At 45.4% G+C, this 27,679-nt stretch overlaps 2 protein-coding genes across 4 annotated transcripts in view; one reads left to right on the top strand and one right to left on the bottom strand.

Annotated features, from left to right (window-relative positions):
* MDH1B (malate dehydrogenase 1B) overlaps positions 1-10,691 on the bottom strand; it is a 29,638-nt gene extending 18,947 nt beyond the window's left edge. The window contains exons 1-5 of one of the 3 annotated variants that reach the window (XM_082241635.1): positions 10,655-10,691; positions 8,030-8,142; positions 6,739-6,873; positions 4,384-4,526; positions 1,761-2,263 (exon numbers count right to left, since the gene is read on the bottom strand). In XM_082241635.1, coding sequence (XP_082097761.1) covers positions 1,761-2,263; positions 4,384-4,526; positions 6,739-6,873; positions 8,030-8,142; positions 10,655-10,676 — 916 coding nt within the window. In that variant the 5' untranslated portion in view covers positions 10,677-10,691. The other 2 variants (XM_082241636.1, XM_082241637.1) reach the window with 2 other exon arrangements.
* A 154-nt stretch (positions 10,692-10,845) lies between these two features.
* FASTKD2 (FAST kinase domains 2) lies at positions 10,846-27,009 on the top strand. The gene is made up of 12 exons (XM_082239886.1): positions 10,846-10,910; positions 13,119-13,941; positions 14,730-14,833; positions 16,082-16,190; positions 17,190-17,313; positions 18,357-18,496; positions 20,422-20,594; positions 21,345-21,508; positions 23,580-23,801; positions 24,836-24,914; positions 25,451-25,565; positions 26,817-27,009. Exons 2-12 carry the CDS (start codon positions 13,219-13,221, stop codon positions 26,913-26,915), a joined length of 2,052 nt encoding a protein of 683 aa, XP_082096012.1. The 5' UTR covers positions 10,846-10,910; positions 13,119-13,218; the 3' UTR covers positions 26,916-27,009.
* Positions 27,010-27,679: the final 670 nt, after the last annotated feature.

Consider the following 27,679-nt stretch of genomic DNA (forward strand, 5'->3'; position numbering starts at 1 on the left):
AGCCCACATGAAGCAGGCCATGAAGGCAAAAGCCATTCCCTGGTGTTGCTCCCTCAAGCAGATTAGCTCTAATCCAGAGGCTCAACATAGCCATTGCTTTTGGGAGCCACTGATCATGGTAACCGTTCACATAGCAAAGTCAACTCATATAGCAAAGGTGTACTTTCAAAAGACATGTCTTCTGCTGTGTCCCATGAGGCAAGAAACTGCCTAAGGTCCTTAACTAAGGCCTGGTGAGGTTCACCATAGTAGAACTGCAGACCTTTTAGAGAGTCTGTAAATTATGGGCAAGATTCAATTAGATTTGTTCCACCAGTGAAGGACATCCACTAGCTCTAGGCCAGGTCAGGAGAACCTCAGAACAGCGCACAACAGGCAGTTTGGATTTGATATCCCGCTTTATCACTACCCGAAGGAGTATCAAAGTGGCTAACAATCTCCTTTCCCTTCCTCCCCCACAACAGGTGAGGTGAGTGGGGCTGAGAGACTTCAGAGAAATGTGACTGGCCCAAGGTCACCCAGCAGCTGCATGTGGAGGAGTGGGGAATCGAACCCAGTTCACCAGATTACGAGACTACCGCTCTTAACCACTACACCACACTGGGTGGGGACTGTTCCATCTGGCAAGCTGAAAAGCTTGTGTTGATGGGATGATTGGCCCAGCGCTACGTTGTGTTTTCCCCCTCTCCCACTGCACCCTAGCTTTGATTATCTTGAGTCAAACTGAGAAATCTTCTAGCATGGACCAATGTTATGATCTCCCAGCCTATTGGTTAGCCCGCATGCATGCAAAGGGTTTGCAGAGATACGTTCTCAGAGGCAGTGTCACACACCAGTACTGCAGAACTGCCTTTTTCCTAAAAGTGATTCAGAGTCTGAGCTCCCTTCAGAGAAAGTTCAAGTCCTCCCATTTCAGTAGTGACTTCGGGCTGTATGGTCTAGAACAGAGGTCAGCTAACTTTTTCAGCAGGTGCTGGTCTACTGTCCCTCAAACCTTGTGGGGGGCCAGACTATATTTTGAATAATAATAATAATAATAATAATAATAATAATAATAATTTATTATTTATACCCCGCCCATCTGGCTGGGCTTCCCCAGCCACTCTGGGTGGCTTCCAAAAGAATATTAAAATACATCAAACATTAAAAGCTTCCCGAAACAGGGCTGCCTTCAGATGTCTTCTAAAAGCCTGGTAGTTGTTATAAAAAAATTCCTTCCTGTAGCACCTTAAAGACCAACTAAGTTAGACCTGGTAGTTGTTGTTCTCTTTGACATCTGGTGGGAGGGTGTTCCACAGGAAAGGTGCCACTACCGAGAAGGCCCTCTGCCTGGTTCCCTGTAACTTGGCTTCTCGCAGTGAGGGAACCGCCAGAAGGCCCTCGGTGCTGGACCTCAGTGTCCGGGTAGAACGAAAAAAGAAAGAAAGAATGAATTCCTATGCCCCACAAATAACCCAGAGATGCATTTTAAATAAAAGGACACATTCTACTCTTGTAAAAACACGCTGATTCCTGGACGGACCATGGGCCAGATTTATAAGGCGATTGGGCCTGATCTGGCCCTCGGGCCTTAGTTTGCCTACCCATGGTCTAGAATATTTTAAACCTTGGTTATTTTTGTGGGTTTTAGTATGGATGTGTGCTTCTATGTTATTTTTATTTTTTCATTTGCTTAACATGATTTGCCCTGAGGCAAGACAATATAACAATCCAAAATAACTAAATAAACATTAGTTAATCTGCAATCATTTGTTACACACCTGCTGGATGCATTCCCATTTTTCTTGCTAGCATGGCCTTGGCTTCATTTTCCAAGAGCAGGGATACAGTGACAATATTCTGAGGGTTGATGGACGGAGCATGTGTAATAAGCATCAATGCCTTAAGGTTGACAAAGGTTTTCCCCATCACAACAACCCTGACATTACTTCTGGCATTCTTCTCTATCAGAGGACCATATATTTCACATTGATTGGTAACTTGCTGGATGCATTCTTCAAGAGACGGGATTGCCTCTTGAAGGACGTCGTCAAGCAAAATGATGACTTCAGCTTCGAGAAAAGTCTGGTCGTCCAGTTCAGTGTACAAAGTGATACCACGAAGGACAGGGGATGCCAAGTCCTCAGTCTCCATAACGATAGCTTCAAGAAGTTCTTCGCAGCCCTTTCTGTCCAGCAAGTGGAGGCTGATCTCAGTTTCCATTCCAAATATTTCCCCATTGATTAACAAAGGGATCAGATGATAGCAGATACTAGCTGATGCTCTGTTAAGATAAGAAAAGTAATTAGCAATGAACAAACACTGGTTTTATGCAGAAGAGAGATATTCCCCCCCCCCCAATCTTTTTATTCTACAGGTTTTCATGGTCCTCACTAATCAACTCTTAGTGCTTGTATTAGAAATGAACAAGGATACCTTGCCATGAAATCTAGTGACATAATCTTCTAACAGCAGGCATTGAAGCTGAATTATTTTTAAGTTATGTGGTTAAATACTACATTAATTTAACTGCATAACTGTTTGATTTTTCTAAACTATAACCTACTTATTTTATTTACTTTTTTATTAAAACAACAACAACTTAACACTGAAGACTTAACAATCACAGAGGCTGATAGACTACTGAGATTGATCCCCCCAACAACAGTCATTCCATAGCAATTCTTCAGGGAGAATGCAGGAAAAGCTGCTTAAAAACATTAACGGACTAGGTCAGGGGAGGGAGGAGTTGTGGCTGCTGAACAGTCAGATCTAAAGGCCTGCTGGACTTGTGCAAGCCAAGTGTGGGGCAGGTAGGACTGTGGCTCTGCCATTTTCTCTCCTCTCTCCTTTCTGTCGCTTGCTGTTTGCTTCTTTATGTAAATATTTAACAATCGTGCATTCATAGAAAATACAGCAAGGCAGTGTGCAACATAAAAAACTTTCCTTTCACGGTGGGAAAATCAGTATTCCAGATCCTGGGCTGGTACACTTTTCTCAACCTCAGTTCGGGGGGTGGGGGCGGGGACATAAGGTCTTTAGATCCAGTGGACCCCAAGCCTCCTCTGGTCTGCCACTGGCACACACCCCTTTTGCTGCTACTGCATTAGCTGAGATTTCCTCTCCCACAGCAGGAAAGCTCATGAAGGGAGGCCTTCTTTGTCTCCCAAGGATCTCCCACTCTGTGGGTGGAAGGGGGGATCAGCTGTACCCTATGGCTGTACCCTATAGGACTGCTTTCCAGTAAGTCAAAACTAAAACCAGAAAGAAAGTAGAGATTAAGGAAGTTGAGGGGGTGGACATAAGGAGTCAGAATGGATAAAAGTGGAAGCATCAGACAGTCTGTCAAGGAAGCTCTGAGGAACGGCTTGGTGGCTAAAGGTAAAGGGACCCCTGACCATTAGGTCCAGTCCAGTCGTGACCAACTCTGGGGTTGCGACGCTCATCTCGCTTTTCTGGCCGAGGGAGCCGGCGTACAGCTTCCGGGTGATGTGGCCAGCATGACTAAGCCGTTTCTGGTGAACCAGAGCAGCACACGGAAACGCTGTTCACCTTCCTGCCGGAGCGGTACCTATTTGTCAACTTGCACTTGACGTGCTTTCGAACTGCTAGGTTGGTAGAAGCAAATTGAAAGCCAGGAGGAATAGTTCTGTCTTACAGGCCCTGCGGAAGGAAGTTAAATCCTGCAGGGTCCTGGTCTCATGGGACAGAGCATTCCACCAGGTCAGAGCAGCCGCTGAGAAGGCCCTGGCCCTGGTGGAGGATAATCTAACTTCCTTAGGGCCCAGGACCTCTACACTATGATTATTCATGGACCTTAAGGTCTTCTGTGGGGCAGACCAGGAGAGGCAGTCCCATATGTACGAGGGCCCTAAGCCACAAAGGGCTTTAAAGGTCAAAACCAGCACCTTAAACCTGACCCGATACTCCATCGGGAGCCAGTGCAACTGGTAAAGCACTGGGTGAATATGCTCCCATGGCAGGGGCCCCGTGAGGAGCCTGGCCATGGCATTCTGCACCCGCTGGAGTTTCTGGGACAGCTTCAAGGGCAGCCCCACGTAGAGCGAAATACAGTAGTCAAGCCTGGAGGTGACCGTCGCATGGATCACCGTGGCCAGGTCGGGGCGGGAAAGGTAAGGGGTCTTTGATGAAATGTTGAGATCTTTGATGAAATGCAAGGCACTGCAGTTGGAAAATTAAAAATGGGAATTATGGTCTGCGCTGTAAGTGCTCATATATACAAATGTGGATCTTTGTGTTACAAGCATAGACTGTGTTCAGTCATGTACAGGTTCCAGATTCTGCTAATTTTCCAGGTCCCCTGACAGCTGCATTGTTTAAAAAGAAAAGGATCAGACTTAAGTTTTTGAGATTCCCTATGCAGTTTATTTTCATCTTTCCCACCTGTTTATCCAAATGTGTAATGGATTGATAAGGCCTTTAAGTTCTTCCTCCTCTTGGTCAATCACTATGTGGGTCTGCAAGTTCTCCTTGGCTATTAAGAGCATCTGTTCTGTCATCATGTCGGATGTGATGTTATAGTATTGCTGAAGATTAAAAAGAGTCATCAGCAGGCATCCAAATATGGCTCAGACATTATCACCATTTAATCAAAAATCTGAAGAACAAAACCTTTTTTAAAAAAAATGTGTGTGTTTGCGGGAGGGGAGAGGAACGAAGGGACAGAATAGGGAAATCCTTCATTAAGTTCCATCTGTGATGGATGCTCCAAGTATCTTGGTAGAAGAGAAATAATAATTTACTATCATCATCAAATCATTGGTGCTGGAAAGATCCTCAAAAGGAATCTAGTCCAAACCCCTCCTGAAGCAAGTAACCCACTACAGTACTACAGCAACCATCCAGTCTCTACTATCAAACAGTTTGCCCCATCAGGAAGTTCTTTCTAATGTTTAGTCTAAATACTTTTCAGGTTATTTGGTTTGGTTCCTGCCCGCTGGAGCAACAAAAACAAAAAACAAATGTGATTTATCATTAGTGTGACAGTCCTTCAAATATTTATAATAATAATTATTAATTATTATTTATACCCCGCCCATCTGGCTGGGTTTCCCCAGCCACTCTGGGCGGCTTCCAACAAAACACTAAACTACAATAACCTATTAAACGTTTACAGCTTCCCTAAACAGGGCTGCCTTCAGATGTCTTCTAAAAGTTTGGTAGTTATTTTTCTCTTTGACATCTGGTGGGAGAGCGTTCCACAGGGCGGGTGCCACTACCGAGAAGGCCCTCTGCCTGGTTCCCTGTAACTTGGCTTCTCACAGCAAGGGAACTGCCAGAAGGCCCTTGGCACTGGACCTCATTTTTGAAAATGGCTACTATTTTGCTTCTCAGTAATCTTTTTTTCAGGCTAAGCACAGCCAATTCCTACAACCTTTCCTCGCAGGACTTGATCTTGATATTTATTGCAATATAAGCTCCTTACAATTGCTGCCCTCTAGACATGCTTCAGTTTGTTGATATCCTTCCTAAATTAAACTGTGTGGGTTCTGATCAAAGCAGAATACAGTAGTACCATTATCATTACCATGGCCAGTCCATTGCAGTAGCAGTATTGCCATAGGCAATCCCTACTGTCAGGGTTACTTCCAGATCCTAGCTCACAGAGGATCACGCTAGCCAGCGATCGTTAAATAAAAGTCTTTATTGAGTTACAGTCTCCATTCTCGAGCTGCTGCGTGCAACCCTACGTCTTATGCTTAGATCGGCGAAGCTCCGTCTGAGTCTCCGCCCCTTGCGCACCAACTTAATATCCTAGCCCTGCTCCACCTTTTCCGCCTGACAGTTCTCCTCTGGGTCCCTCTGCCCCCCTGGGTCTCTTCCTTCCGGGATTCTTCTGACGCTGACCCCCCTGTCTCCTTGCGCCGGGCTTTAGGACCTGGCTCCCTTTCCGGGCTGCCTACTGCGCCACCTTCCTGTGCATTTGAACTTGGCGCGCGCGCCCAACCTTCCACTTTCCGTCTAACCGTCACTTCGCTCCCCGATGAAGGTGTGGCCACTCCTGACTCGTGCCCTCCCTCCTGTTGCGAGCTGCCAGCGCTTGATCCCTGGCGCTCTTCCTCTTTCCTACTCTCTGGCGGTGATGCTGGTCCCGATCTCCAACTGCTCCCCTCTGAGTCCCCTCTGGCTCTATCTTCCTGGGGTGTCCCCCTAGTCTCCCCCCTTGCCCTGGCCACTGGTGCTCCTTTTTGTGAATCTTCTGATTCACTGGAAAGACTCGGAGATCTCGGGTCGTCGTCATCACTCATCCTTTCTTCTGCCTCCTCCCCTTCGCTCTCTGTTTCCTCCCTTGCCCTCGCCTCTGCTCCTGAACCCCTGACACCTACGTTTAGGAATACTTTCCTGATAATCAAATTAAGCCCGAACTCATTCCTCGTTGCCCTTTCCCTGTGTCCTCAGTAATCAAAACTTCTCTCTAATTATGGTAGGTTTTCCAAGCTCCTTATGACATGGATAGGGAACTTGTGTCCGTCCCTGGATATTGTTGGACTACAACTCCCACCATTCCTTACCACAGACTATGCTGCTTAGGGTTGAAGGAGGTTGGAAGTCCATTAAAAGATCTTATGGTCTTTGAGTGTGATTCTAGTGTGGTTACAAAGTAATATAAATTAGCATTTACTATCTCTCTCACAAGCATTCTTCTGATTGTAGTATTTTGTTGGGAGATGGGATATTATTTAGCCAACTGAATACTCACTAAGCGTAGAGACAAGAAGAGAAGAAGAAGAAGCAGACCTGGGCGTGTTCAAGGAATTCATTGAATCCTCCCAGAAGAAGTCCCTTTCCTCCACGGTCCAACAATTCCCTCCAAATAATTGGAGAGCGCTTATGTTTCCATCCATTCTGTTCACAGATCTCCTGCAGCCACTTCTAGAAGCAAAATCCCCCAAAGCAAGCATGAAATGTGTTGTTAATGTGTTAAATCTAGAAAAAGCTTTCAAGGCAATACTGAAACAGTAATTTCCCAAGATGACACGTCCAAACACTTTCCCTTCATATTTTATAACAGGCTCATACATTTTGTACCTGTGCATCTAATGCTAATTTGAATGTATACATTAATAAGGCATTTATGGATTAGTTGCAAGCAAGTGCATTGAACTGGAAGCTGCAGTGAGGGGAAAAAATGCAGACCGATGTCTGCTTGAATGTATGAAAGGACCAGTGTGGACCAGTACTGCTTCAGGAAATTTTAAGAAAGCTTTAGCCAACACACTTTTTAGCAAAGCAGCATGCTAGTCAAATATACAGATGCATCCACTAGGGGGCAGGATTTCAGGTTATAAATTTTCAACAGAAAGAAGACAAAAGAAATAGAAATATATCCCAAAAAGTGTTGGGATACTGCCAGGGAGACAAAGTCCATCGTGGCCCCAAGCCGTCTGCCGGACGATCCATCAATCTCCCGTAGGCACGCAGTATCAGCAATTAGCGACATGAGTTTCTAGAAAATATCTTGCCACATTCCAGAGCTCATGCACACTCTATCAGCAGATAATTCACAGCAAAAGTCGCACTCAGGAGAGCATTATTTACAAGTTTTATTCAGCGTTGATCAGAACAAAGAAAGACATGACTGCCTGCATCAGTGTCTCCAGACACAGGGAAAAAACGAAAGCAACAGAAAACATAAACATCCTGCGAACAGGAAATACGCAAACTCTGTGACTCTCAAAGCCTGCTCCCTTTTAAGGTGGAACGGAAATATCCTAACAAAAAGGGTCAACAGAGGCACTGTGCCCATATTCTCTATAAGTCGGTGCTTGTCCAGTTATACACTTCCATCTAGGGAGCATAAGTGTGCTAGAGAAATACCAGGCCATTACAGGTTTGCCCACATCACATATTTATGTAAAATATTTGTACCCCACCTTCCCTGATAAAAAGGTCAAGATGGCTAACACCACCAACCATAAATTAACACCTTTTACAAAAACATAATCACTATGTTTCACTATCCCTAATGACAGGACCAGCCCTGCGAGGCGTCATTACTGCACTAGTGAACCACATGGATTTATTTTACCTCCCAGTCGTCTGGGTGCTGAGTAATCTTGTGTATCCTGAAGTGAGGCAGATTTTTCTGCAAATAATCAGCAAGGAGTTCTGCCTTAGCATAATAGGGGCAATCTGCCTTCCCTGGAAAGTAAGAAAGCAAGTAAGTATTCATAAGCTCATGAAGTCAAAGGAGTGAACGCTTATTGCAAAGGGGGATGATACACTGAAACAGAAGTTGCCAGATCCTTCTATATAGTGAGAAGGTGGGGAGGGGTATTACTCAGAAGGGTGGTGGGAATGGGAGATTGGCTGATAGCTGAGTTTGAACAAAGACATTGGATTCTTATCTCATTATACATGACTAAGCCATTTTTCACCTTCTCACCCCTTGCCTTTTCCTGTAAGACCCATTGCAGTCGTTAAGAGTCGTCAACAGGCTCATCTCAGCTATCTGCCAATCTCCCATTCCCACCACCCTTCTGAGTAATACCCCTCCCCACCTTCTCACTATATAGAAGGATCTGGCAACTTCTGTTTCAGTGTATCTGAAGAAGTGTGCATGCACACGAAAGCTCATACCAAGAACTAACTTAGTTGGCCTTTAAGGTGCTACTGGAAGGAATTTTTTTATTTATGCTAGCCACAATGTTCTCCCTCCACTGTTGGAGGCAACCAGTATCCCTCTGAGCACCGGCTGCTGGGAATCGCAAGCAGGAAGGAAGGAAGGAAGGGATCTTGGGTCCTGCTTGCAGGCTTTCCCAGAGGCATCCGGTGGGCAGGATACTGGCCTAGACAGAAATAGGGCCAGGTCTTTGTGGCTTCATGTCCCCTTCACGGATCTAACGGGGCTCCTGCTCCATCCTAATGAATGAACAAATAAACATTAGCAGGTGCTCAGAAGCGTCCAGTGAAACTGAGGTGTACAAAACGAAAATCAGTCACAGTGTCATTAACGGCAGAAAGGCGATCACTGTACTATAGTTTTAATTCTGTTAAGATTAAATGGTTTCTTATTTGTTGTTGTTTCCCTGCCCTTGCCACGTTTTTAGCTGTTCTTATTTTTATCTGTAAGTTGGCTTGAGGTCCTGCCAGATAAAGAAGGTGGTGTGTGTGTGTGTGTGTGTGTGTATATATATATATATATTTGCTTTCGTAGATTTTCACGGGTACAGGAATGCAGGTTTTGGTGTCTTCGGGTGTCTTCCCGTGTAAGAGTCGGGGTGTCTGTGCGACGTTTCGACGAGGTCTCACTCGTCATCTTCAGGCTGGTGCTTTCGGCTTCTTGTTACTGGAACAGAGCAGAGTCTGGTGTTTGAGTTCCTATAAATACTGTTGAGGGGTCGCACAGACACCCCGACTCTTACACGGGAAGACACCCGAAGACACCAAAACCTGCATATATATATATATATATATATATATATATATATATATATGAGAGATATGATATCATATATAATATATAATATAATATGTATGTATGTGTATGTGTATATATATATATATATATATATATATATATATATATTTGCTTTCGTAGATTTTCACGGGTACAGGAATGCAGGTTTTGGTGTCTTCGGGTGTCTTCCCGTGTAAGAGTCGGGGTGTCTGTGCGACGTTTCGACGAGGTCTCACTCGTCATCTTCAGGCTGGTGGTCATCTTCAGCCGAAAGCACCAGCCTGAAGATGACGAGTGAGACCTTGTCGAAACGTCGCACAGACACCCCGACTCTTACACGGGAAGACACCCGAAGACACCAAAACCTGCATATATATATATATATATATAGTGGTGCCCCGCAAGACGAATGCCTCGCAAGACGGAAAACCCACTAGACGAAAGGGTTTTCCGTTTTGGAGGTGCTTCGCAAAACAAATTTCCTATGGGCTTGCTTCGCAAGACGAAAATGTCTTGCGAGTTCCTGCGGGGTTTTTCCCCTCCCCCCCCTTTTCCCCAAGCCGCTAAGCCGCTTATCAGCTGATCCACTAAGCCGCTAATCAGCTGATCCGCTAAGCCGCTAATCAGCTGATCCGCTAAGCCCGCTAATAGCGCTAATTCGCTAATGGGCTTGCTTTGCAAGACGAAAAAACCGCAAGACGAAGAGACTTGCGGAACGGATTCTTTTCGTCTTGCGAAGCACCACTGTATATATTATATATATATATATATAAAATCTCCATCCGCCTCAGCATAATAGGGGCAATCTGCCTTCCCTGGAAAGTAAGCAGGCAGCAAGTATTCGTAAGCTTGTGAAGTCAAAGAAGTGAATGCAGTATATACCGGTATATTCACAAGCTTATGAATACTTGCTGCCTGCTTACTTTCCAGGGAAGGCAGATTGCCCCTATTATTTTACACACACACACACACCCCATAATAATAAAAACAAATCGTCCTAAGAAAAACACAATCGTCTATTAACCGGGTTGATCTGCTTCCTAACAGAGGGGGGTGCCGTGGACGCACAGGCGCGGGAAGCGGCCTCCTCTTTCTTTATTCCTGCTTCGACTCGCCCGGCAAACTCAGTCCTCATCCCAGAGCGACTGCCGGGAGTGCAGCGCTCTGTGCATGCTCAGGGGGCGCCAGCCAGCCCACCCCTGCCAAACCCGAGCATGTGTGTGTGTGTGTGACTCCATGGCGGAGCCGCCTCACCTGCGAGCACGAATTTGGCCATCTCACCCCCCCCCCAAAAAAAAAACAACCCCCAACAACCGGTGTGTGTTTTCGCGCGGGCGCCTCGGGAGCTAGGCCGGAGGAGAGCGGGGCGGTTGCCAGGCAACCAGGCACTCGCGGCCTGACCGAGCCGGAAGACGCCATTTTGTCCGCTCCGGGCACTCGTACGTTCGCCGGCTCGGGTCACGTGCCAGTCTGGCGCGATGGCGGCGCCCATGTGAGGAGACCTCGGCAGGTGAGCGATCCCGGGGAGGGGGAGTCGGAGAGAGCGGCGCCAGACCCGCGGCTCCGAGAGAGGCGGGGATCCGGAGGGGCGGCCTGAGGAGGGCAGCGGAGGCCTCGTCGTTGTGGTGGGGGTTTTTTTTGGCCCCTCGACCTCTGCCCATCCCAGGGGAGGGAGGGGGGCTTCCAGGTCTCGGTTGGGCATTCGGGCCAAGGAGTCCTCCTTCCGCAGGAGAAGACAGGCTCTGGCGGATTGAGAGGACGAGACCCAAGAGGGCAGTTTCTGCCCCTGCTATATACAGTGGTACCTCGGGTTAAGTACTTAATTCGTTCCGGAGGTCCGTTCTTAACCTGAAACTGTTCTTAACCTGAAGCACCACTTTAGCTAATGGGGCCTCCCGCTGCTACCGCGCCGCCGGAGCACGATTTCTGTTCTCATCCTGAAGCAAAGTTCTTAACCCAAAGCACTATTTCTGGGTTAGCGGAGTCTGTAACCTGAAGCATTTGTAACCTGAAGCGTATGTAACCTGAGGTACCACTGTAGTAGGAAGTGAGGGGCAGATGGGGCTCGTCCACCTGGGTAAGTAGCCCATCTAAGGGCAAGGAAAACTCTGATCCTGAACCTCTGCTGCTTGCGGGGCACCTTCTGGAGAAGAACAGGCTTGGGAGTAAATAATACAGGGATCTGGGGACCATCCAGTGAAATTGAGGTTGTTTATTATATGGATTGATTGAATTTGTTGCTGTTGTTTAGTCTTTCAGTCATGTCCGACTCTTCGTGACCCCATGGACCAGAGCACGCCAGGCACTCCTGTCTTCCACTGCCTCCCGCAGTTTGATCAAACTCATGCTGGTAGCTTCAAGAACACTGTCCAACCATCTCGTCCTCTGTCATCCCCTTCTCCTTGTGCCCTCCATCTTTCCCAACATCAGGGTCTTTTCCAGGGACTCTTCTCTTCTCATGAGGTGGCCAAAGTATTGGAGCCTCAGCTTCACGATCTGTCCTTCCAATGAGCACTCAGGGATGAATTCCTTATGAATCGATAGGTTTGATCTTCTTGCAGTCCATGGGACTCTCAAAAGTCTCTTCCAGCGCCATAATTCAAAAGCATCAATTCTTTGGCGATCAGCCTTTTTTATGGTCCAGCTCTCACTTCCATACATCACTACTGGGAAAACCATAGCTTTAACTATACAGTGGTACCTCGGGTTACATATGTTTCAGGTTACATACGCTTCAGGTTACAGACTCTGCTAATCCAGAAATAGTAATCGGGTTAAGAACTTTGCTTCAGGATGAGAACAAAAATCACGCAGTGGCGGCAGCAGGAGGCCCCATTAGCTAAAGTGGTGCTTCAGGTTAAGAACAGACCTCCAGAACGAATTAAGTACTTAACCCGAGGTACCACTGTACGGACCTTTGTTGGCAAGGTGATGTCTCTGCTTTTTAAGATGCTGTCTAGGTTTGTCATCGCTTTTCCCCCAAGAAGCAGGCGTCTTTTAATTTCGTGGCTGCTGTTACCATCTGCTGTGATCATGGAGCCCAAGAAAGTAAAATCTCTCACTGCCCCCATTTCTTCCCCTTCTATTTGCCTGGAGGTGATGGGACCAGTGGCCATGATCTTAGTTTTTTTGATGTTGAGCTTCATATATCCCTAAACCCGGAGGTCTCAGGGAAATTCACAGAACAAAATCAAAATATAAAACCACAAAATATATAATCAAAATAAAATCAACAACCCAATAACACCCCCCCAAAAAAGAACCACATTTTAAAAGGGCATAGGTTGTCAATCAAATTAACCAAAGACCTGGTTAAAAAGGAGCACCTAATGGTATATAATGAAGTGTATTACTTCACTAACTTCAAAATGTGGTTATCCAGTCATGCTGTATTTGTTTTGGAAGTTTCAGGACAGTAAAAAGCAAGTCTCCCTTGCAGTGCTGCATACGTTATACGAATTTGCTCCCAGAAGGTGTCATCACCTTGGGGAGCTTTTTAAAAGGGGATTGATTAGGCAAGTTTGTTACTAGCCACATTGATTGTATACACACACAAATAAAAACACTCTCTCTCTCAGATACACACACACAGATATATATGTGTGTGTGTAGACACACATATGCACATATGCATACTGGACCAAGTATGTGTACATTTGATGGTAATATTGCAAGTGTATTATGTTCATGAAACTACCATTTTGAATTCATTTAACAGGTAATCTACACGACCTACTTCTAACTGCCTTATTTGTGTTCTGAGAATTTTATGAAGTTGTTTTCTTTGAACAAGTCATCATAAAGCGCTAAAGAGCAAAATGAACAAGAACCTGGATTGTTTTTTAAGGACAGTGAGACAGCTGCAGGCATGGCATTATGCACAGAGTCCTTTTTCTCGAACCACAAGGAGAGTGTTTGCACTGGGGGTTGATGGGCCTAAAAGTGCTGCACGCAGTATTTACCCGAGGCGACTCCTGTCTTATGCATCTCCTTGCCGGCTGCAATCATCTGTTAGATTTTTTTCTCAAGGTACCGTAAGTATTAATACAGACAGTACCAGTGCAAATGAACAGAAAACTGCTGATGCCCTCTTAGATGACCATGTGCAAGGCCCTGACCTAATGACTGTTGCACCCACCCAACTTCCATCTGGTTTCTTGGGATCCCCAAAGGAAGTCAGAAGTACAGTGGAAGAAAAGGATGAAGAAAACACGCCCCAGCAATTCTTTAAGGACCTTCAAAAATGTACATCTCCCAGTGATGTACTAGACCTGGCTTCAAAATTTCCAGATGCTCCAAAGTACGCCAGTAACTGTCTTGCCGCTATGTGGACGCTCACAAAAAAGCTCTCGGAAGATCAGAAACATTATGAGAGACGGTTGATGTTTGAGCACCCTCAGTTTAGCCAGCTGTGTCAGTGTGTGATGCAGGAGGCCAAATACATGTGGCGTGATGACTTGGCATACAGCCTGCTAGCTGTGGTGAAACTGGGCGTCCCACAGAACACCCGGTTGGTTCAGACCTTGCTGAGAGTATGCCAGGTAAGTCACAGAAATTCTATAGTCTTGCACTGAACATAAGGGATGATTATATAGTAGTGAATTGAGCTCCAGACTTGTCAGTGGGGCCATTCATCTGGCATGGGCAGGGAAACTCCAGCAAGCTAAACTAATGATTTTATAATGAATACTTTGGTTTTCAAAGTTCTCCCACATACATTCTCATAATTGGGTAAAATAGGTCATAGAGCAGCCCTAACGCTCATTCCTTTTCCAACTCTCCTATCTGTTACCTCTGAGGCACACAGTCTTGTGAAATCTGTCCTCCACCTGCTCTTTAAGGATAGATAGGAGAATGAGAGAACCACATAGCAGTTGGCATAGCAGCCCTGTGAAAAATGCAAGGTGGTGATGTGGCACTGCATGTTTGTGGTTCTTTCCCCATAGCAGTAGAAACTTGCCAGATACCATCAGAGGCATGGCAAGCCCTCCTGGTGGACAGGGTGTTGCTGAAGGCTCCTGTTAACTTCTTAATGTACATTTTGCACACGGGAATTTCCACATTGTAAGAATTGCCATACTTACAGTTTGAAGAACACAACAGTAAATAAGGAGTAATCGCACCAAACAAGTACACTTTGTTAATTCGACGTAATTGAGTCATGGTAAAGCTGGAGTTGAAAATGCATTTGTTTAATATTTGTTTAAATGGTAAAATTTGGAATGAATAACTGTCCTTGAGGCTGCAGTTCTCAGACGTACTTCTGAGGAGACGTGCTCCCTTTACGTGAAAGATTGCTGAAAACCGGGTTTTCTTGCGCTTTGAATAGGAACGTCTCAATGAATTTGATGACCGATGTCTCTCAGTTGTTGCAAACACTTTGCAAGGAATGGAAAAGTCCAAGAATGTGGAAGCTCTTCAAGTTGGATTGCAGTAAGGAAAAAAAATACATTGACTTCTAATAGGCATCATGCTTGTAATTGATAATAACTACAAAAACCTTGCTGTCAGGTCACCAGTATATGGATCACACTGGCCAAGCCATCCCTGTCAGGAAAGGGCATACCAAGCAAGTTTTGGAATTCCCTCCTTGTCACAGAGCTCACCTGGGCCTCTAATGACAGTAATGGATCCAGGAGCAACCCCAAGCTATATAACTGTTCTTTCTTTAACTTACAGTGTGTGATATGATCAGGTGGCGATGCCTGGGAACAGATAAGGCAAGCACAATACCAGTCCCCCACTTAAGATCAGTAATGTGTTTTCTCTCTCTTAATGTTTCAGAAACAAAATGATTCCTTTCTGAGAGAGAGTATATGACATCTAAAATGCCACATTCATATATTGCCATTTTTAAAAGGCATTTCCTCTTAAATCCAAGGAAACTGTCTTGGTTCTAAGCCTGTGTCTGTCATCCTTAATGGACTGGATGAGAGTGAGCAAATTGAAATTTAATCCAGACGTGACAGAGGTGCCCTTGGTCGGTCGGAAGGCTGAACAGGGAATTCAGCCTGTGCTGGATGGGGTAACACGCCCTTTGAAGACACAGGTTTGTGCTTTGGGCAGGCTCCTGGATTCAGCTCTGAGCATGGATGCTCCAGGTCTCTTTGGTGGCCAGGAGTGCATTCACACAGTTGAAGCGAATGCTCTGGCTGCGACCGTTCCTTGAGATGTTGATTTGGTCATGGTGACACACGCCTTAGTTACATCCCATTTGGATGACTGCAATGCACTCTATGTAGGGCTGCCTTTGAAAAGCGCTCATAAACTTCAGCTGGCTCAAAGAGCTGCAGCCAGATTGTTGAATGGAGCTGGTTACAGGGAGCATACAACTCCCTTCTTATAACAGCAGCACTGGCTGCTAATTGTTTCTGGGCACAATTCAAAATGCGGGTTACAACCTATAAAGCCCTCTATGTTTTAGGTCTAAGTGATCTGAAAGATTGTATTCTCTTGTGCGAAGCTGCCCAGTTTCTATAGTCTTTGGGCGATTTCCCACCCCTATGTTTTTAAATGCTTTTATTTTGTCTGTAAGCCGTCTTGAGTCCCTGTCACAAGAAGAAGGCAGGGTAGAAATAAGTTGTTTTTGTTGTTGTTGTTGTTAACTGTCCTGTGTGCTTCTTCCCATGTCACGTTCTTTTTCCAAGCTGATTGAATCCCTTGCTCTTTTCAAAAAAACAGATTACTGGTGGAGCAGAGAATCCCCAAAATCTCAAATGTGCTTATGTTGCAAAACATGATGAAGGGTCTTGGGAAGGATGCACCACTCAAGCTTAAGGCAAAACTGGAGGTAAAAAATGGGAGTTATTTATTCAGTGAATCCAGGTATAGGGCCATAACCGTTGCTGCAGCTCTGCTTGCACAATGGACTTCCTCTGTGCAAGAGAGCTTCCTCTTCCACTCCTGTTCCCTCCAGCCTGCTTACATCCTCAAAACCCATGCCAGAGGGTTGGGAGACCAACTGGGAAGGATTTTGGGGGCGCACAGGGGGAGAGGAAATGGAAATACTGTTTCACAAGCAAAACACCACTGGCACAGCATTAGGTAAAGGAAGAGGTATGTAAGTCATTCTACGGCTAGAAGCTTGTATTAGAAGCAGTCCCCAATATGATTCCCACACAGCCACATCCTACAGACCACAACACATTTTAACAATGGAGGAAAATGCTTCCATTATTCTGAGGGTTTTGAGAGTGGTATCATGTAATATAAAGAATCCATTTATTTCATATGGTATTAACTTTTGTAATTGCAGCTGCACAGTAGAAGTAAATGCAATATTGCCTGAAGCTCTGGTGTTCCTTTTTCAACCATTTTGAAAGAAAGCAACTCAGTGTAGAAAAGCAGTCTCAGTGTAGAAAGAAAGGGGAAAACTGATAAGTAATTGGATATAGATATCTGTTCCTTTAAAAAAAAAAAATTTATTGGTTTTTTCACAGTTTTATACATTTTAACTTAAGCATTTCAATCATTAAAATACAAGGTTCTTTTGAACCTTCGGACCCCCTTCCCTCCCTCCATGGGTTCCATGTTTAAGATTAAATTTGCTGCGTTTTTTACCCTTATCCATCTATTAAATATCCATGGTTTTCATAAGCAATTCCACATTATAAGTGTCATTACATCCCTGCTAATGATTTTAACTGTTTACAGGGGTCTTTAAATAAATTCAAATCAAATATCCTTTATTAGGCGTAGCAAACCACACATTATCAAACAGACACCGTATACAAATTGTGCATCTTAAGACATTGATATTTCTGTCTCATTCAAATCTGTTTTCTTTCAGAACAAGATTTTGTATCACATAGACCAACTTACTGTCCCAAATGCTCAGCACATGTTCATCTTGCTGGCTGAAATGAATTACCGCTCTGTTCCAATCCTGAATGCCTGCAGTAACAAAATAATAGGTAAGTCAGAAAGAATGTAAGAATTTTTGTCTTTAACAGAATTTTTGTCTTTGACAGCAGTTTAATAAGAACGTATGGAGAGCAGAGCCATCTGCCAAGGAACACAAAAAGAAGAGAGAAATGGGGATTTGGGACAGTCAAAGGAGAACTGTTCTCTGCAACTCTGCATGTAGTTATACTCTGTTTGAATCTGTCCAGTTGCCATGGTTTGAGAGGGTTGGTCCAAAATAATATGGACTAGGATCCAAGGAACTATCCAGCTAATTCTGTGAGTCCAAGTGTGTGGTGGGTGGGGCTCAATTTACTTTGTAACTGCAGCCCCCACTATCACATGATGTCAGGGAACTGACATCGGAGCGAGAGGCGAAGGGGAGGCTCCCAGATGATGCTGGCGAAGGACCCAGCAGTAGAGGGAGAAACAGCTCAGTAGAGGGGGAAGCCAATCAGCGCAACACCAGGGATGAAGGGAGGCAGACGGGGGAATTGGAGAGAGGGCTCCAGGACTCTTCACTGGACATCAGTGAGGAGAGCCCAGGTCCTCCGCTACCCACGCCTTCCCTGTGCAGAAGACTCCCGCGCAGTGAGAGGAGGAGGAGACTGGGTGTCAAACAACTTTAATGTTGGAAGAGGTTCAAGAAACGCCCACTGACGGATTCTGCCAGTGACTGAGGCAGCCACGATGAGAAGGGGCTGTGCAGTCAGAAAGTTTTAACAAGGCAAATTAACTGAGAAAGGCACCAGTTTACGCACGAGTAATTCATACTCATTACACATGACAAGCAGAATTTGCAACAGAGGAATGTTTTGAGAACGGTTTGTTGTCTGGCATGGCTTCCGCTGTTCAAAGGAGGAATATCAAAAAACTCCTGGGTTAACTCTGGTCCCTTTTATTATCTTAAGCAGCTCCTTGGTTCCATTACCTTTATGTTTTGCTGTGATTTTAGGTGACATTTCTTTTAACAAATGAAATACATACTTCCATCTCAAGGGTTACCTCAATGCAGTTAGTGCAATTTCCATTTTTATTTTTGTGTGTGTATCAGAGAATATCCCTGGAACTCCCTTCCGGCGTCTGCTGAATATTTTGAGGTCTTGCAAAGACCTCCTGTATCGCAACAGCAAGCTTTGTTCTGCAATAGCGGATTATGCAGCATCCGTCTTCTATATGTGGGACACAAAGCAGGTAAACTTTGGGATAACAATATTAATTTGCACATTTCTGGCATTTTAAATAGAAAATTGATGCCAATATGGAGCTGGCTGTAGACTTCAGGAGTTGTAGTTCTCAAACTGCATTCATTCAAGTGTTAACTTCTCAGCATTTTGATTTACATGTAATGCTAAGGCATGGTTTATTCAACTGGTTTATTGGATTGTCCAAACCTGACCCAGCAGCTTAACCATGGTTTATTAACCACGAAGAAGCTTATAAACCTTGATTTGCATTAACTGTGGCTTTTTGTTAGGGACGCGGGTGGCGCTGTGGGTTAAACAACAGAGCCTAGGACTTGCCGATCAGAAGGTTGGCGGTTCGAATCCCCGTGATGGGGTGAGCTCCCGTTGCTCGGTCCCTGCTCCTGCCAACCTAGCAGTTGGAAAGCACGTCAAAGTGCAAGTAGATAAATAGGTACCGCTCTGGCAGGAAGGTAAACGGCATTTCCATGCGCTGCTCTGGTTCGCCAGAAGCGACTTAGTCATACTGGCCACATGACCCGGAAGCTGTACGCCGGCTCCCTCGGCCAGTAAAGCGAGATGAGCGCCGCAACCCCAGAGTCGGTCACGACTGGACTTAATGGTCAGGGGTCCCTTTACCTTTACATTTTTTGTTACTTGCAAACATGGCCGATATCTGCTGGGATAATCTAACGCCGAGGATAATCCAACTCTGAATAATGAGGCCAAGACACCAGATTCCCCAGGGCAGCCTGACAGTAATCCAATTCATTGCAATAATCTAGTCCAGATTGTGTTTACTGGCAATGCTGTTTTGCAGAGCAATCCTAACCCTTGATTGCCTGCTTCTGCGAGTGAAGGAGGTCTGGCATCAGCAGGACAGCCCTGCCAGCAAGGAGCGTCCCAGTGTACCCACCCAAGAGGCAGGTGGGCTTAAGCCACGTCTCGTGGTCTTGCTGACAGCAGTAGCCTGTGGAAACCCCCCGACATGAGGCAGGACTGGGCCACCACGTGATCTGCTGGATCCGTCTTAAGAGGGCAGCGTGCGCAATCCAGGCCTCTCTGCTGTGTCAGCTAGGGTGCTGGTGTGACAAAGGGACACTTTCCCCTCGCTCCACCCCACAACCTGTCCTGGCCAGTGTGAGCACTGCTGCCAACTGGAATTAGGATTGCATCTTTAATTGATGTTTCAAAATGAAGGGGTGTGTGTGTCTAATATTAAATACCGGGGACACAGCAGAGGAGGTGGTGGGAAATTAAGGAAGCCATAAGCTGGGCATTTGTTTCAGTGACACATACCGTATTTTGCGCCCCATAGGACGCTCCGGCCCATAGGACGCACATAGTTTTTTGGGGGGGAAATAAAGGGGGGAAAATTATTTTCCCCCCCCAGGTGCGGGGCTGGAAGAACCAGGTCGGGGAACAGTGGGAAGGCACGCTCTGCCTCCCCGCTGTCCCCCGAGCTTGTGGGGCTGGCGATGGGGAGAAGTGCGCTGATCCCGGCACGGCAGGCAGCTCTGCGCCGCCATCCGGAGCGGGGCGGGCTTCGCCCCGGCTCCCGGTGGCCGCGCAGAGCTGCACTGATCCCGGGACGGCAGGCAGCTCTGCATCACCATCCGGAGCAGGGCGGGACTTAGCGCCCCGCTCCCGATGGCCGCGCAGACCTGTGTTGAGCCGGGGACTGCAGGCAGCTCTGCGCAACCCTCGGAGCCGGTCTCCCGAAGGTTGCGCAGAGCTTCCTGAAGCCTGAATTCGCCCCATAGGACGCACCCAGATTTCCCCTTCATTTTTGGAGGGGAAAAAGTGCGTCCTATAGGGCAAAAAATACGGTATTTCAGCTGAATATAGTTTTATATTAAGAAAAGTTTTCAGCCCAGTTGTCTCAGTAGTGCACTTGATATATGCGTATTATCCTGACTTCTCTTTTGATTTCAGGTAGTCCTGTTTCTTTCTGCCTTTGAGAATGTTGGCTTTCGACCCGTTGATCTGATGGATGCGTTTGCTGAGAAAGTGACGTCCGATCCTGAATGCTTAAGCATGAAGGATCTTGTGACTGTTCTGCGAGCCTATTCTTCTCTCAACCACACCCCCAAAAGCCAAAATCAGGAGTAGGTTCTGGCTTAGAACGTTTATTATTGTGTTACATGGTAGCTAACGGAGAAATTTAGCCCAGATAGCAATATCACCATTTGCCACAGAATTAACCTATCCAATGCTTCAAATGTGATGGACATTGGCATGATGGCTTAGGCCAGCCTTCCTTCCAGATATTTTGGGCTAAGACCATTGCTGTGCCTATAACCAATCGCAGCTAGGAATGGCACCTTCGTATGAATCAGCTCTGTGTGGATTTTAGTGGCTGATTCAGGAATGGCTGAGGGTGCCTCTGGTGTACAAAACTGTATTTCCTACGATTGATACATAAAATTAAAGGCATATAGGACTGTCTGCCTCTTAGAAGTGTCTACATTGTCATGGTACTATCACATCACATAAAAAGATGCAATTAGGGTGACCTGACTACATAAACAAAATTTGGGACCTGGTTAATATTAAAACAGAAGCCCCCACTCTAGTACAGGGCAAACCAACTCACAAATATATAAGATGGGACAGGCTGTGAAAACTAAGTTGCTCTTTGTACACTGGAATCAGTGGGAGATTGCATTTCCATTAGAAAACGGGAACTTGTATCTGTCAGATGAAAACTCGCTGTGTGTCTGTGTGTAGCATCTGTGTCTTGTCAGCCAGTCATGTTTATTAATTACATAGCTCTCTATACCTGTAGTGAGGCAGAGTATATTGTTAATTAAATCATGAATTTCTGCTTGACGGTATTCTTTTCTCACATTTTGAAGGTTCCTTGAGACACTGAATAGTGTCTTGGATAAGTATCTCCCCAAGATATCTGACGTGGACTTACTGAAAGCTGTGTATTCGTTCTGCATTTTAGGATACTTCCCCCAATCTGCACTTAAGCAGCTTCTAGTAGATGAAACCCTCCACAGTCTGGTGGCAACAGGTCAGATATTCATCTCGACTCATATACTTCCTTAAATGAAAGCTGACGCCATAGTTTTAGATTGTGAATGAAATGTGTTATTTGTTTGCAAAATCAATACTGTGTTTTAGAGTTCCTTAAATTAGTCCTATAATAAAAAAGTGCATTAAATGCTCATCTTCGCTTTCAGCAGAAAACAACTGCTTATAGTGCTTTGGTATATTAGTTTTGCAGTTTTCTTCCCTGTGCCCATGTAAGAAACAAGGAAAGTTCGGGTGCGTTTTTATTCTATCGCATTAGGGTGCTTGATTTGCCACTGTGGGTAGCCTCAAACAAAGCACAATAGTTTCTGTTTCCGCAATGGAACTCCCCCCCCCCACACATTATTGTTAAATAATTTAATCTGGGTGACAGATGCCTCAATAAACAAAACAGGAATTCAGTGATCTACAAAATGTAGTTTTCCATGGGTATTTGGATGACTAAAAATCAGAAGCTTTTTGTCAAAGAACACTTACCGTCAGCTGGAGAGAGGTGGCGGTTGTGGTCTGGTGCAGTGAGTTGGGACAGCTGAGGGAGGACATCGCTTTCTTCTCCCCCAGCCGTGCTGCTTGCTGGAGCTCACCCACAACTGGAGCCGATTGCGGGCGAGCTGGGGGGCACAGTTTGGGAGCAGACCAGATGGAAGACTTCTTCCTGCTGGTCCAGTCCCTGGCGATAAAAGCCAGCCATGCCCAGGTCTCAGCCTCAGTCGTTGCTGGATTCCCCCACGTACCCTCCCAATCTTTATGCTTATGGGCTGCCCAGGGATACACCGGCAAGCCCTGTGTAGGACTTCGCTGCGTAGTCCTCGGCCGCTGTATTTGGGGTCAGGAAGTGTCCTGCCATCAGACTAGCATTTTGCCTCCCTCATAGCAACTGTCACAGCTTTGTGGGGGATAAGGCATTGGGTTGGATCCCTAGTTAAATTGGACAGGGGGTGCTTCCCCCCACTCTGCTCTTAGGGATCAGGGTATCTCCTTAAAGGGATCCTGTGGGAGGTGCTTCTGTCCAGACACCAAAATAGGATGCTGATGGGCCACAGCACCCTGCAATGGTCATCTTGGGGGGGGGTGTCACCCTGATTTGGTGTATGCCATAGGGCGATCCTTAACCTTGGTTAACCCTGCCAAATCGACCAGCAGTCAGGATACACACCCATGCCCACGCCAAAACCTGCTGACACCTGTAATCAATAATGTTGGGGCTTGATTAAATCCCAGTTGTTTGTCCTGTGTTTATTGCAACTATTTTCTGCCTCGGTGCCACCATCCGCAGCTCCACTGCACCTGGGCTCACAAATCTTCCTCCCCCCTTTTTTCTTTGCACTGTACATCATTCCCACAGTAAGTAGGCATCACTTATTTCCCCCAGAATGCAAACCTCAAGGTAAAATGCAGTAGAATAGTGGTAACTTCAGAAGATGCCACTGAGTTCTTTTGTGGTGGCTTGTTTATTTTTGCAAGCTGTTTTGGATACTGTTATAGGTAAGCAGTCTAAACAGATTTTTAAATAAATCAGTTCTCCCTGTCAGGAGCTCGTCCTACACTCGAGTAGGACCCTGGCAGAGACACATGCCACTTCACGGAACACAGTAACACAAACATCCTGTCTCCATCACTTCCCACTTTGTGGAGTCAAAACATACACCATCAGGTGATAGACAAAAATCCTATCACTGCAATCATGGAGCAGTAATTCTAACACTCCCACCTCTTCTTTTATAAAACTGTATCCCCCTCCTTCCCCTGTGCTAGTTGCTCACTTTCCCCCTAATTGATGACCAGGTATCCTATAGCCTCTGGGTGGTATTCACCTAAGTTTTACTCAGAGTAGAACCTTAATTTCAGTGATTCTACTCTAGTAAAACCTAGGTGAATACCACCATGCGGTCTAGCCACTTGTTTATCTTATAGGGCATTAGAGCAGGTTTATTTCAATGAAGTCATGTAAAAATATTAAACTACTGTTCATCGAGACTTTTCCTGCTACAGAAGAACTGTATGTTAAGGTTGTTTGAAAATAATATTGCTGTTTCTTTTGTTTTCCCTAGATGGCCAGAATATAGAGCAGAATGAAGTAATGTTGCATACCATAAATGCTTGTATAGAACTCGATAGGAATTGTTTCACCAAGCCAGCAGCCTTATCGGCGAAGGAACTACCATCAACCCCTGCTTTTAGTTTTCCTGACGTTAAGGAGGTTCTGCTTTCACTGTTGGGAGATGAAAGTCTGTTTCGAGCAAACGTATCAGTGGTTCACGGTTTCTCTCTAGGTATGGGAGAGCGCATTACGGTTACTGCCTTTATAAAAAAATGGCAATTTGCGGAAAACTGAGGAGGGCAAAGTGGGAAGAGAGGATCAATGAGCACAAAGAGGCACTTGGCTTGAGCAGAAACTTACCAGTAGCATCTTTGTTGTGATCTGTGGTTGCATGATTAAAAGCAGTTTGTTGTCCTAGCACAACAAATCTAACAAAGAATCTTGACTTCTTGCAATCTGGAAAGTGACCAGGAAATGTAAAGTGTGGCACGAAATGAATGTTTGATGGGAAGACAAGTAAACACCCCACAAGATAATCGGCATGAATGGTATCGTCTCTCCACAAACAGGTGCTCAAAAAAGACCGGAGACAATTTAACCACCAGATTTGCTCATGCAAATCAGGATGAATGCTGGTCATCTGGTGGGGAGAGATGGTTACTTCTGCTGATTTCAGGGGGCCAGAAAGAGAGGAGCTGAGGCTCAGGTCTATCTGGAAATGGTACCTTCTCATTTGGAAGCTCTTGCCCTTTGCCAAATCACCCCTGAGTGTGGGTCCTGTTGAGATTTCTGCATTGCAGGGGGTCGGACTGAATGACCCTCTGGGTCCCTTCCAGAGGTACAGTTCTTTGATTCCTTTCTCAGCAGTGAGAGATATTAGCGTTGCGCATGCCAAAATGCCAATTTATCCATTTGTGCACCTTTCATTTCTGGGTAAAACCGTGGCATTGGAAATAAATGCTTGAATTGCACCTGGCACAAATTAACGCCACTCCATGGTCTGAGGAAAATATCCAGCGTGTGCTGGATTGTGGCTCATATCTCCCTTTCTTTCCATTTAAACCTGCCTTTCCCCAGGCTGCTGCAAGAGTTGTACTTTCCTTTATTAGTGGCTGTAAAAATTTATAGCCCAGATAATGTATATTTGGTATAACTGTTACTAAAACACTAGTGTTTGCACATTTTCTTTTTACTGCCCATTCCTGAATAGAGTGCAATCTTGTAACAATTTATTTTATAAGAATGTAATATTTTCCTTTTTTTCAGATTTTGAAATCTTAATGGATGCAGAGAAGGGAATAGTGATACCAAATGCTGAAGTGACAGATAAGTCTGACATTCAAAGGTACCTTTAGCCTGTGTACAGGGTTTCTTTCCATTTTTATTTCATGGGCTTTTCCCAGCCTCAATGGTTTAGCTTTCTTAATCTTCAAAGACATGAAAAGTTAATTTATTTGCATGAGTGGTCCATATATTTTAGTGAAGAGGTTAGTCAGAATGTGCTGGAAATATAATTTCAGTGGAGAGCTATAACAAACACTTTGCCTTATTTTCTGGCCTATTTGTATTACAAATGTATTTACTAACTAGATCATAGGCACTTTCTCACCTGATAGTTTGTGGCAAGGAATTTGATAACTAAAACAAAAATGTGAGGCTTTGACAACCCCCCACTGGAGACTCTCAAGAGTGCCTTGCGAGTCAGAAGTGGCGACGTGCTTTTTTAAAAGAAAATAAGTGTCAATGTAATTGTCACCGAACACGCATGCCTTCTGCCCCATGATCCTTGTTTCAGTACACTGTTAGCTGCAGTGTCCTTCAGACTAGTGCAGCCAAGTTCATGACTTTTGTAGACATCATTACTGCTTCTCTTGGTTATAGGATAGCCGTGCTGTGTGCTCCTGTGTCCGCGCTCTGTTTTGCATCCAAACATCCCCGCGGGAGGTTGGCCATGAGGATGAGACATCTGCGTCTTCTGGGCTATCGCGTGATTCTGGTAAGGGAAGCCACAATGCTGCTCCATCAGAAAACTTGGGACTCTGTTAATTTCAGTAGTCTTGAGCAGGTTGTAAGAAAAATTTGAAAACAAAACAAGAGACGGGTGACATTCCAGGCCCCCGTGTATATGCACCAAATCACATAAAATGGGGAACACCCTGTGTGTCTGCTGAGAAAATCCCACTGTCTCTCCAGCTCGTGCAGAGACTCTCCCCAGATCCTGAAGGCTCCTGCCCTTAACTGTGCAAGCCCAGGCGTCCTCTTCGGGCCCTGGGCACTGTCTCATGAGTCAGAGGCTTGTTGAGGCTGCAAAGCTAACACACAGGGAACCTTCCCAGCACATCAGCTGACCTGGTCAACCAAGTGCCTCAGTCCTTCCGGTTTATTTCCCCTAATATTTGCACAGCTAACAGGTGGGGGAATGGCTGAGGCTGCTGCGCTACCCCAGATGTCAGCTGTTAGCTGGGGAGGCTGAGCAGTTCAACAAATCCCTGCTGCCTCTCCGGCTTGTGAGGAGACTCTCCGCGGAGCCCAAAGAGGACGTCCTCTTTGGGCTTTGGGAAGGGTCTCCTCACGAGCCGGGAGGCCTCCTGAGGGTGCTCCTCATTTCCGGGTACCTGGCCCCATGCACGCGTGTGTGTTTGTGAGCAAACAGAATGCACGCAAATGAGGAGCCTGTATTAATCTGTGTCTCTGGATAAAAGCACTTTTATTTTTAATACCCGAATGCCTGTATTTACAGGCTTTGCATAAACTTTACAATAAGAAGGCAAATTATTTATATTAGTTTGGAACATGGCTTGAATATATATATTAATTGATATATTAATTCTTGAACTTTGGAAACGTGGGCGTACACATGCAGATGATTCTGCTGTTTATGGAGCAATCCAAGCCCCTTTTCTACCACACTGTTTTGGATGTAGCAGAGGTCTTCCTTTGCCCAGCTCAGCTCTACTGGTAAAGGAGCTCCGCTGCACTCACCAAGGGCTTGGGTGGGCAGATGGGAATTTCTCTGCTGGTAATAGCCAGAGAAAGCTTCTGCAGTGAAGCCTGGTGCTGGCAAAGAAAAGAATGGGGCTGGTGTGAATGACAGGGCTGTGGATGCAACAGTGGCTCCGGCCTGCCACTCCCAGGTGGGAGATTAGGATTCCTGCTTTATTCTTTATATAAATCACCTAAAATGTACAGGTCTTTTGTAATTTGGATGAAAACTGACATGATTTCATTCTTCCTTTTTTCTGTTCAGGTTCATTACCAGGAATTCCAGAAACTGAAGAAAGACGAGGCAGTTGAGTTCTTAAAGGGAGAAATATTTTCAACAGAGGCACACTTGGTTTCTGATTAGAACATCCAGGATCTCTGCTTAAATTAATATACCACATTGCTTTTTTCCTTTTCCTTTTTGCATTTTAAGAAAATAAATGAATGAGATTCCCTCATCGCCTGCCCTTGCCTTAGAATTCTGTTGACTCAGATTTGTTATAGACCGAGGAAGGATGAATTTCTTTGCTTCTGGTAGTATTTATCACTTTTGAGTCCTCACTGTTCAGCGAAGACTGCAGAACATGTTTCAAATAAATAAAACTAATCCTCAGTTGCCTCCATCCTTAGAAAGAACTTGGCTGTGAAACGGTACATTCTTATTTATTGCCTAACATGAGACTTTAAGGACATAATCATCTAGCTTCACAGAGAATCATAGAATTGGAAGGGACCCTGAGTGAGGCTCATCTAGTCCAACATGATGATATTTTGGTGTGGTCCTTTGAGAGCAGAGCAGGCTTCCTCAAACTCGGCCCTCCAGATGTTTTGAGACTACAGTTCCCATCATCCCTGACCACTGGTCCTGCTAGCTAGGGATCATGGGAGTTGTAGGCCAAAAGGATCTGGAGGGCTGAGGTTGACACAGCCTGGAGTAGAGCATCAAGAGTTCACAACAGAGAAGTGCCTGGGTTCAAGCCTGACGAGAAGCCTTGCTACTAAACGCAGGCCTGTTGGAAGTGATTCTCTTTATTGGGTGAGAATGCGTTCTGCATATGCTCAGAGACACTCACTATATTGCTGCTTGACATTCCTAGTATTGAAGGTGGGCAGTTGGTGGCAGAACTT

This window comes from Podarcis vaucheri (assembly GCF_965113315.1).
Source record: "Podarcis vaucheri genome assembly, chromosome: 1".
Classification (NCBI taxonomy): Eukaryota; Metazoa; Chordata; class Lepidosauria; order Squamata; family Lacertidae; genus Podarcis; species Podarcis vaucheri.